Source organism: Cupressus sempervirens, chromosome 2, assembly GCF_028749045.1.
Source record: "Cupressus sempervirens isolate cs-2001-9-10 chromosome 2, ASM2874904v1, whole genome shotgun sequence".
Lineage (NCBI taxonomy): Eukaryota > Viridiplantae > Streptophyta > Pinopsida > Cupressales > Cupressaceae > Cupressus > Cupressus sempervirens.
In genome coordinates, this window is record NC_143119.1 from 653,803,673 (window position 1) to 653,815,802 (window position 12,130).

Consider the following 12,130-nt stretch of genomic DNA (forward strand, 5'->3'; position numbering starts at 1 on the left):
ACTCTCTCCGCTCAAATCTAAAAGATTACTGAATCACTAATAACTGCCTATTAGCATCAAGTTTTGTTGAACAAAACAAAATAGTTTGGGGACAATTTTAAATAAATAATATGAAGCATAATGTGGTTCAGATCTCTAAATTATCAAATGTAGTTCCATGATTGTCAGTATTGGTGGCCCATTGAGATCTATAATCCCTGTTTTCACTTTGTGGTAGGTACGACTAGAGTGAAACTATTGTGCCAATGGTGACTACCATAGTTATTGAACCCCAGATCCACTTCTATCTTTTCTTTTGTGTGCACCAGAGAATGCATGCAATCTCTACAAAATTGAAACATTATTATTATTACAAAGTATATGCTTCAAATCCATGAGTAGAGAAATGATAACTACAATAGTCAAGTTTTCTCTTTGCCTTTTTTAAATTTTGGGATCACAATTGGACCTTTGTAGTTTCAGAAATCTTCTCAGATGTTCCTATCATGGCATAGGTGCCTTGATGGATAGCTAAGAGTAGACTATGATGAACTAAAATGTGCTAAGATAGAGTAGTTTCTCTTGCTAAGATGTGTATAATTAAAGGCTAAAGAGTACGTTTTAAGTACTCTTTAAGGAATGGTTAGGGTTTAATTAGTTTAGGATTATGGGTGAGAAAGGTTAACTTAGTTCCCCAAGTATAATTATAGCTTATTTAAGTTGGGCTTTAGTTTTTAGTTGAATTAGTGTTAACGTTAGTATTTTAGAATAAAATTAGAGTATATTTTAGGGTTTTGTGTATATTAAAATTATTTATATCTTTCAAACAATGATAGATTTAGATTAAGATTTATATTAATCTCCATTTCAATTGTCTATAATTATAATACAAAGATAGGTTTTGTCCATAATTTAATATGAGAAAATTATATTTATTTATGAAATATATTAATCTTTACTTCCATAATTTTTAATAATATATAGCTCAATATATTTTATGCTTTATTTGTTTGTGAAAGATTACTAATTTAAGCCCTATTACTTTTAATGTTATCACATTTAGATTTTCTAGAATGCCTCATCCAAGAAAAATTTTTAAGAATGAAGACCAACGAAGATAGTATCAAAGAGAATATGCTCGGAATTATATGAGACGACAATGTAAACAAATGAATAATGCTCAAAGAGAGGAAGCTAAAAGTCTTAGAAATGATAAGAAACAAATACAACACAAAGAATATGCATGAAATTATATGAGACAATGATGTGAACAAATGCCTAATGCAAAAAGAGGAGAAGAAAGGAATCATCAAAACCAACTTTATAGAGAAAGACATATCAAGTGTAGGGAAACTATGACACTAGAAGAGATTGAAGAAGAAATGAGACAACATGTAGATAAGTTGAGAGCACATCATATACAAACATCTCAAGATAAAAAAAATATAGCGAGAAGATGAACAAAAAGGTCTATGAGCCTAGACGAGTTGAATGAAAGATAAATACAACAAATACAACTATGTAAATGTGACTCAAATCAAGGACAAGCTCAATCTCATGAAAATGATAGGTTCAGTTCTGATGGGATGAGTTCTATGACAATACATTGTGTTCTACAAACATAGACTGATTGAGTAGAGGATCTTATGAATGTTGATTTGGCTAATTATAATTTACAACAGGAGTTCACATCACAAATAAGAAGACAAAGACAATTGAAAAGAACACAAAAAAGAATGGATAGGGGGACAATCAATACTATTCAAAATAATGGGATTGACTTGAGGAAATTACAAATAATATTTTGAAATGGACTAGATAAACTTGTTATGCCCGGTATGTGCTACATTTGTCAAGAAAGTTATCTTTCGATTAACGTTGCACGGGTCACTAAAGGCCCTATTTGTCATCGATGTCAAGAAGAAATTTATGAACATTGATTTTCAGCATCAAACATCATACATCCCGATCTACAACCATTACAACTTTCTAATCTAACATAAATAGAAGAAATGTTGATAGCACGTATCAACCCCATTCTTCAAGTTACACACACAACTAGAGGTCAATTTAAATATAAAGGGCATAGCATAATTTTTCCACAAGAAATAAGAGAAATATCAAAAATCTTACCACGTCACATAAAATATTTACCTATTATCATTGTTCATAAGAAGGATCAATGTGGAACAAGTTATAATTTTACAGTCAATATAGAGACGGTTTACAGAGCACTTCAATTTAAAATAAATCATGATAAGTTCTATAGAGATGTTCAAATTGATGAAAAGGCACTTAGTGAGCTTACATCCAATTTAGATGATAACATCTTTGATAAGATAAACTCAGTTTATATGGAATTTGATTTGGATGCAAATGAATATGTATTAGTGGGTCCAATAATGGAGATGGATCAAGGAAATATTATTAATCATACTACATCCATGGCCTCTAAACTACCAAATGCATGAAGAGAAATGGAACTAATTCATGCATGGATAAATAACCCAAATGTAGGTCCTAGATCACTAATTGATTGGCTAGGAATTGGAACATCTCTAGTGAATGAGTATGTCATAGAAGGATTACTTGATATGGCTTTTCCAACACTATTTTCGGATGAACGATGTGATTGGATCAAACCAAGATTGAGAAGAGTTTATCTTCATGAATTTGTTAAGCATTTACTTCTATATACAGATCATCTCTTTGCATGATGCCCACAATTTAGGTATTATATGATGGATATGATCATGTGACATCATGCACAAAATTCATCTATAGTATTTTCCAAAAAGAGCTTGCAAGATATGCCAATCACAATCAATGAGTTACAAGAGCATATACAAAATGTCCCTCACTCACATCTAGTGGATCGCTTCATGCATTTTGGTACAACTCTAAGTGGTACAAGGTCTTATTGGGCAAAATGTCAAGCTGAATTAAGTGATCTCTTGCATCAAATTAGAACACCAACAATTTTCTTTACTTTGAGTGCGGCGGATATGTATCGGCCCAACTTACATGCATTAATGCTTGGAACAAAATCATCTAATCCATAAGAAGCATAAAAATGACAAGAACAAAATATTATTGACTAGCCACATATTGTTGCATATTATAGGCATCTAAGATATACAATGTTTCAAAAGGAAGTACTAAAAGATTTTTGGTCAAGATATGAATAACAACATAGGATATCACCACATGTGCATGTATTCATATGGTTAGAGGGATCACCTAACATAGACAGCCTTAATTGGAGAAATTATGATGAAATCAAGATAGTTCAAAAATATTTTAATTCTGTTATATATGCATGGAATCCAAGGGGAGATCCACATAAACAAAACATATAGGTATGGTACCAATTCTTCTATAGCTATTCAACAAAAATTATACTTATTTTTTAATTTTACTTAATAAAATATGTTATATCTTAAATAATAGGTCCTACAAAAGTTTACACAACATCCATGTCTTCGAAATAGACAACAACTAAACCAAGTAGACTTCGAACGTGATTATGAAGAGTTGCTCAATTGTGTTGAATGCCATACAATATGCAAAGAGGGTGCTTGCCTTCATTAAAAAAAGAGGGAAAATGGTTTGTAGGTGAGATAATTATATAGATTCATATGTTTTTTTTACTAAGAAATGAAAAAATAGTGTACAAGCTAATAGTTTTCTTTATTTTTTAGGTACAGTGCACCATGGCCATTACATCTGGATGGATAAAGATTATTTGAAAATCCAACAACAAGAGATGAAATATATGAACCAGCAAGAAATGATGATCCAGTAAACACACATAATCATACCATACTTAAATTATGGAGAGAAAATATAGATTGGCAACATGTTCTCTCAAGACATGTTGTAATGAATTATATTGCGAAGTATGTAGCAAAAGAAAAAAAGAGTTTTGAGACATATCATCAAATGTTGGTAAGACTTGCAAATATTGAAAATCCAAATGAGGCAGCATCAAAGGCATATAAGAGACTACTAGATGAAACCCTAATTGAAAGAGACATTGGTGCACAAGAAATGTGTCATATGTTATTAAAGTTTCCATTAGTAGAAACTAGCAGAGTATTTGTTATATTAAATGTTTCAAGAGAGGTGTTCAAACCAGTGATAAAGAATGAAGAGAATGATGATGAAGCTCACCTAAAACATTTCAATTAAGGATATATGGATAGACCATATGCAATGGAAAGTGTCACACTAATAGACGCAGCTAGATCTTGGACTTATAACTCTAGAAGAAAATGAGATAATAAATGGCAAGGAAGGACAATGGTAGCTATTGTGAAAGTGTTTCCAAGATTTACAAATATTCCTTCACAAAACTCACAAAAATGGGTTGGATTTTGTTAGTCAAAGTTATTATTGTACAAACCATTTTGTAATATACAAAGAGATATTGGAATAAATGATACTACAATTGTATCCAATTGGGAGTCCCTTAATTATAATCCATGGCATGTGGATAGGTAGACTATTGAAAATGAATCTAAAAATAATGTTGAAACTCATGATGATTCTAAAGATGAAAATGAATTACCAAATAATCAAAATATAATTGAACATGAGTGAGAGATAATATCAAGACTACATCATGGACAAATGATGGATCTAATAGAAATAGATATGTTGGGAAGAAGAGATATCAACAAACAAAATCTATGAAGTTCAAAATATCAATGAGAAGAATACATAAATAATGCAATACATTTTATCAATGCTATGAAACAAAATTATTTACTTATACCTAAAGATATGATGATGAGTATATCATATGAAACTTTAGGTGCTAAGCAAAAGAAAGAACTTGATATTATTATGACATAGTATAATCAAGGTGAACATGTCATGCCATTATGTATGATAATTCAAGGAACAACTCAAAGAGGGAAATCAGACCTAATTCAAGCAATCTGTCAAGCTCTTTATGATGCATCAACACCACAATATTCTCCCCTATTATTATTAGCACCAACTAGAATTGCAGCTTTTAACATTGGTGCACCAACAATTCATTCAACTCTAAGAATTCCTCTTACAGATTTTTTTGACTTATAGGGCACAAGGCTCACAACATTACAAGAATAAATTCAACATATTAGGTACATATTAATTGATGAAATGAGTTCTATTGGTCAAAATTTGTTACAAAATATAGACTTGAAATTATGTCAAGCTTTTCCAAAAAATTCAAACATGAATTTTGGTGGAAGATTGATTATTTTCGGAGGAGATTTGGGACAACTACCTCCTATTAGTGACAAACCACCTTATGATAGTAATGTTCATACAAATTTATCATGGGAAGAGTTCAAGATTATTGTTACTTTGGTTAAAGTGTTCAAACAAAAAGGTGAAAGTGAAGACCAACAAAGGTTTCTCCAATTACTCACTAATATATGAGATGCAACTCCAACTATAGATGATTGGAAATTACTAATGACAAGGACAGATGTTTCATTGCCCCAAAATGTTAAGGAGGAATTTGATAATAATATTCATCTATTTTCAACAAATGATAATGTTCATAACCATAATAGAAAGAAATTGCATTCAGTGAAAAAACCAGTTGCCCACAACATTGCATGAAATGAAGGAAGTACTAATCTAGGGGGAGGTGAAAATGATGAACTAGATATTGAATTATTACTTGTTAAGGATGGAAGGGTCATGTTAACATCTAATTTATGGATTGAAGAAGGACTTATCAATGGAGCTTTGGGACACATTCGAAATATCATATACAAACCTAGAAATGCCCCACCAGATCCACTAACATATGTTATGGTTGAATTTGAAAATTACTCTGGAATGCCATTTGAAGATTTAGCTCCAAAATTAATTACCATTTCTCCAATCCAAAGAGGCCACACATGTCAATTGCCTTTACATTTGGCTTGGGAATTAACTATCCATAAATAATAGGGATTAACACTTTCTAAGGCAACAGTTGACATTAGACCAAGAGAAAGGATAGGACTAATATTTTTTTCTATATCATGAGTTAAGTCTTTGGATGGACTTCAAATTTCACCACCATTTTCTTATGATTGTTATGAAAAGATGAAGACAGGGAAGCAAGTTGTGAAAAGGAAAGCACAAGAGGAACGACTAAAATCTCTAGAAAGAGATTAATTGTATGCATTGTATATACTATATTTCAATATCAATAAAACATAATTGATATGATAAGCATCATGCTTTAAAAAGAATAATTATAATTAATAATTCAATAGATTTTAGTTTTACATGTTGCATTGCAAATGCTACTAGCTTAGATATCTTTATACATCTATTTGAAACACACCAAGAGATATCAAGCTCGAGGCACCTATTTCAATAAAAATATTATTGAAAATAGATAGGTGCCTCGAGCTTGAAATCTCTCAGTGTGTTTTAGATAGACATATAAAGATATCTAAGCTAGTATATCGATATCGAGTAGTGCTCCTTGATACAATAGTATTAACATGGAGCAAGTATTTAAAAATGTTAGTTTTGTATAATATAGAAATTATATTAGACATTGTTGTGGACAACCTATGTAGTTTATAATATTCAATTGAGGAGATTGCATGTTCTATAATTATAGTTTGTTTTATATATTATTTTATAGTCATGAAGTTTATATTTATTTAGTTTACAATTTTTAGTTTGATTAGCTTTATTTTATTAATATTTTTATGTTAATGCTATGAAATTTTCTTAGCACTTTGATTTAATTAATGCAACATATTAGTAATATTAGGATTTATTGATTATTGTTTTTTTTTTAAAAATGTTCTTAGTTAAATTTTGTAACTCACTATAAATTTTATTATCTTATGTCATTATGTCCATATGTTTTTGCCCTAATCTAGTTAGAAAATATATTTTTGGTAAAAGAAAAGAAAAGAAATTATTAGAAAATATTGATTTCTTAAAAATTTAAACTTAACATAATTTGATCATCTTACATATCATTGTTGAGATTGATAGAACATACATTTTGAAAAATTATGAGATATTTTTATATGCTTCGTATTTTATATATAGTCATCTTCAAAAATCGGGTAATGCTTCCTCGTAATCCACTCCTATAACACCAAAACTGTATGAGCCAATCAAGTTAGAGTAAAATGATTTAAATGATTTAAGAAATTATAAATCTCACATGTAAACATTAGAAAGATCAAAACATAAAAATAAAAATAAAAATTATTACATTTAATTAGTTAGAATTGAAAAAATTAATCATTAGATATGCAAACCTAGTTGCAATAGTATATTGCCTATAACAAATACAATAAGATAAAAAATACAGTTACCACAACTTTCAAATATGGTTTTAATATTCTTTGTAACTAAAATCTGTGAGAAATTTTGCTGTAAAACATCTTTAAAATATTTTTCATTTATTTATTTTTATCGAAGATAAAATAGAAAATAGTTCATTATTTTATTATTTTATTTGTTAATAGAAAATCTTATTCTATTTTAACACAATTTAAAATAATAAAATATTCTCCTAGCTATCCAAATATATGACTCTTGACATAGCAACAAAGAAAGTGATACACTAATTCTTTGATCTTTTTTTAAAAGTATTTTGTTAAAAATTTAAAATATTAAACTATGAATAAGCTATAAACTTGAAATAAGCAACAAACAAAATTGCTGGAGTTTTCTGATGGAGATGCTCTTTAGTGTTCTCTATGGCGCTTCCCATGACAAGCACTTCAATGGTTGCTAGTAGATTTCAACCAGCTAGCAAGAACATTGAGAAAATATCAAACACTTAGTCAAAAGAAAAATACTATTAACCAGAATGTATTAAGAGTTGACAATAGAAATGAAGACACAGTGTGTGAAGATATGAATGATGAAGAGTTTTTGACTCAGACACACACTTTAAGCGTATACATGACATATTTATACAAAGCATGGAGATAGCCTATAGAAATAATATATCTCTTTATTCATTGCAATAAAAAATTTCAAACATTTTGAGCTCTTATTACAAATTGTATTGTTATAATATATTTGTTAATCTAACAACACTAAATATAAGTTGTTTATTTGATTATTTTTATACCTTTCTTGGATAATGTCCCAATCAACAAAAAAATGAGGAAGGCCAACTTTGTTTTCTCAAATTATTTGTAACTGTTATGAATTAAAACTACATTTATAGATAGTAAAAAATATGATTTGAGCTAGGCACTAAGAATATAGTTGTGATTTGTACATGACGAACCTAGCATCTAACAAATGTTATGCGAATATGAACTCTATACTGCAGAGTTAGTTTTGTCCACTAGTGGAATGGAATAATCATGTCCATTTCATATTCAAAAGCCTTAAATGCAAACAAAAATCAAATCTAAATTATCTAAAAGAAGCATACCTTCTAATTTGATGATGGCAGTAGAAAATATGTGACCTTCTTTCCTTTCTATCTTATATAAAATTTGTAGTGAATGAAAATTCTATTGATAGGGAAAAAATTGTAATTTGTTTGAAGCTTAAAAAAATGAAGGCAATGGAAAAATCAAAACCTGTAGAAGAAGTCTAGTAATGCCACAAGGTATAAAGCTGAGCAAAGTTTTCTTGCAAATCTTCTATTAATAAGAGCTCTGTTTGAGCTAGAGTCCCTACCTTTTGCAAAAGAGAAGAGTCAAACACTTGTTTTTCCAAAAATGAAATCAAATGTCCTAGTTTACTCTGCAAATTCAAATGGATTCAATTTTAAAATATATGGATTGTGTGTTTGTTGGTTTCCTTATAAGTGTAGAGTTAGATTTTTGCTATATTTTTAAAATTATAATATAATACACTCTTCAAATTTCAAAGAATGTGTGTGTGTGTGTGTGTGCGTGTTATTTTATTTTACAAAAGTTAAGTAATATAATTTCAAAAAATTTAATTTCATATTATTATAATTTATCAAAATATTACATTCATTAAAATTGTGAAAATAAAAAACTTGTATCCCCCAACCCGTTTTTTGTGGATATGTAACTTTTCTCGTTTGGTTGGCTAGATCATGGACATTCATAAAAAATCCTCCATAATTTTCTATACAAATAGCTATAATAAAGCTAATGGATTGCATTCATACACAACTAGATAATCATGTACCCAAGCAAATAATTACTAATTTATTATTGGTTCAAAGAACTAATGATTGATTAAAGACAAAAAAAAAATATGATATTTCTTATTTTTCATCAAAATAATTAATCTTATATTTTGATTTTTTGGATTGTTTATATATGAGTTTTTAGCATGTAAATTTCCTTAAAATATTTTACTTGAACTTCATTGGCTCTTATATTTGGGGTCTTATAGGAGGTAATTTTCATGAAGCACTACTCAAAATTTTTTCTCATTCACTTTAAAAAAACATTGTATGGAAATAAATAGTTTTGGGTTTGTAAATATTAATTTTATCACCAGTCAGTCTATTAATTAACTAATGTATATATTAAAATATAGTATTTGTCAAAAAGAGTATAATAATAAATGAAAAGGTAAAAATATAATATAAATAATTATATCTTTCTTAAAATACTTTGTTATTAGACTAAAATCTACTACAATTATTTGATGATTATCTAGGGCCAAAATCTCTACATCTTAATACTATTCATTTTATAAATGTTTAGTTATCTATAGTAAAAAATAATATTAATGTATTAATATATAGATATACTAAAATACAATTAAGTAGTTATAATAGTATCGTTGCATTTATGTGAAACTTACATTTTTTATATTAAAGTTTTATCTAAAATATATATCAAATATTAATCAATTAGTAATAAAATTATATTTAATATTTTTAATATTTTTAATTATTATTCTAATTAACTAAAACTATTATAATCTACGGCAAATAGAAGCCACTACGTGGCACTTGTTATTAATTTTCACTTCATTTGTTGCAGGAGATGATGAGTGTGAAGAAGTTTCCTCTTGAATATGTGGGGACAGAGGTGAATAAATGGAGTAACGCTTGGTAACTATGGTGCTCCATTTTATTATGCTGTAATAAAATGTATAAAACATTTCTAAGTGTATCGATTTTTTTTTCAAAAACGTTACAAACATTTCTCAAATTACACTCATTTTAAAATTTTGAAACAACAATCCATTTTATACATAAGTGACAAATGTTTAAATTGTTGAAACAACTGTCATTTTTTTACATAAGTGACAAATGTTTAAATTGAAGACAATTGTTGACACTGTAAAAGCCTCTCAACTTAAAAATGTTTTTAATGTTGATTCTTTTTTATGAATCTAAACTAAGAAATTTAAGAATCAATAAAATCTGACTTTCTCAATAAACTTATTTAGATTGTGCATCTTACTAATTCTTTATTCATATATAATATTTTACAATACCATCTTGTTGAGAAAGTTTCCCAAGTCAGTCAGAACTTAAAGAGTTCTACAACAGCCTGAACAAAGGGCAATTTAATAATATTATAACGTTTAAATCCAGCAGCTTGAGATAAAATCTTATACTCATGTTCAGATCTTTCCTTCCCACCATGAGTGTGAGCCATCATGAACAGATCAAAAGCCAACCCCAAACATCCATTCTCTTCCACAACTACATCCACAATTATCACCTTCCCCTTCTCCGGAATCGCCTGGTAACAATTCTTCAACAATCTCACAAACTCCTCATCACTCCAATCATGTAAAACCCACTGCATTTCACCATAAACCAAAGAAACCATAATTAATCAATTAAATTCATTATATTAGCTATAGATAATCTTTTCACACACATTATTTTACCTTGAGAAGAATCACATCAGCAGAAGGCACACTCTCAAACATGTCACCAGCAACATGTTCAACCCCTGCAACAATTTCATGATTGATCACTTATATGGAAACTAAAATGTCTGTAGATTGTTGAAAATTTAAAAAGTTTGAATTTTTCATACCAGGAATGTCTTTCGGAGCGGAAGCAATGACATGCGGCAAATCGAAATTAATGGCACGAATGTGAGGAAATTTGTGAACAATCATGGAAGCCGCCGATCCAAGGCCTCCCCCGACATCCACCAGAGATTTGACGCCCTCAAATCTGTCATAATTTGCAAAGAAGGCGTTCATTATCAGTGGGGAGTTGCTGGCCATGGCGTCGTTGATGATGGCACTGAACTTAGGGTTTGAATTCGCAAAATCCCAAATATGAGATCCGTGAGCCCTCTTGAACGGAGATCCGCCATGGACAGTGCAGTCGTACAAATGATGCCACGCTTCCAGGAAATCGCGGTTCGTCTCCATCATCAGAAGCGCCGCAGAAGATTTCAATTTTGATTCTCCGTAATTTCCCCCTTTCTCTTCCACCAATAATTTTGAGATTCCCGTCGATCCGTATTTGTATGCATTTTTCACATCTTCTCCGCTCTTGGAGAGGATTGGAGTTTGGGAAAAGACTCCATGAGAGGAGAGGAATCTGAGAATTCTGGCGAGGTAGTTGGAGTTAACGGGAGATTTTTCGGTGGAGGAAGAAATGAGGGAGGCTATTTGGGGAACGGAGAGAGGCTCGTCGGAATCAGAAAGAATGGCCGGAATATTCAGCAAGACGGCGGCTTTCAGAGCCATCGGATGTGCGAATGAAAATATGATGTTGTAAAGCTTCAGCTCGGCTTCCATGGCTGCCACTGAGCTCCTTTCTTTTCTCTTTTCTTTTCTTGTGCTCAAATAAAATATTCAGAGAGCAAATTGTGTTTCTCTGAGGAGACAAGCACAGTTTAAATAATGCAAATTGTTGTGTAAATTATAATACTTTTGAAAATGTGTTCCTTGCATTACTTCACTCATGGAGAGAGAAATGCGGTGAAAAACATTTTATTATGAGAATGGGCGTAACAGTTAACTGGGCTCTTTATGTCTCTTGCAGGGTTACTAAAATATATTTTAAAAGCATTTTTCAAAAACATTTTTATATTTTCCAAAAGATTCCTTTTCTGGGCTTTTTGGTTGCCTGGGTGGCTGCTGCAATTAGATTTGGTTTATTTTTTTATTGTCTTATAATAATATCTATCCACACTTTCTTTATTAAATTTTTTAAACATAAGTATACTAAAGTATTAATTCCTAATTAGGCAATAGC

General features: G+C 29.9%; 1 protein-coding gene across 1 annotated transcript; it reads right to left on the reverse strand.

The window, feature by feature from the left end:
• Positions 1-10,342: 10,342 nt before the first annotated feature.
• LOC149575069 ((R,S)-reticuline 7-O-methyltransferase-like) lies at positions 10,343-11,703 on the reverse strand. Its single transcript, XM_089812159.1, has 3 exons — positions 10,953-11,703; positions 10,801-10,865; positions 10,343-10,709 (listed from the first exon to the last, which is right to left on the reverse strand). The coding sequence occupies exons 1-3, from the start codon at positions 11,668-11,670 to the stop codon at positions 10,428-10,430; spliced, it is 1,065 nt and encodes a 354-aa protein (XP_089668285.1). The 5' UTR covers positions 11,671-11,703; the 3' UTR covers positions 10,343-10,427.
• Between the last annotated feature and the right edge of the window lie 427 nt (positions 11,704-12,130).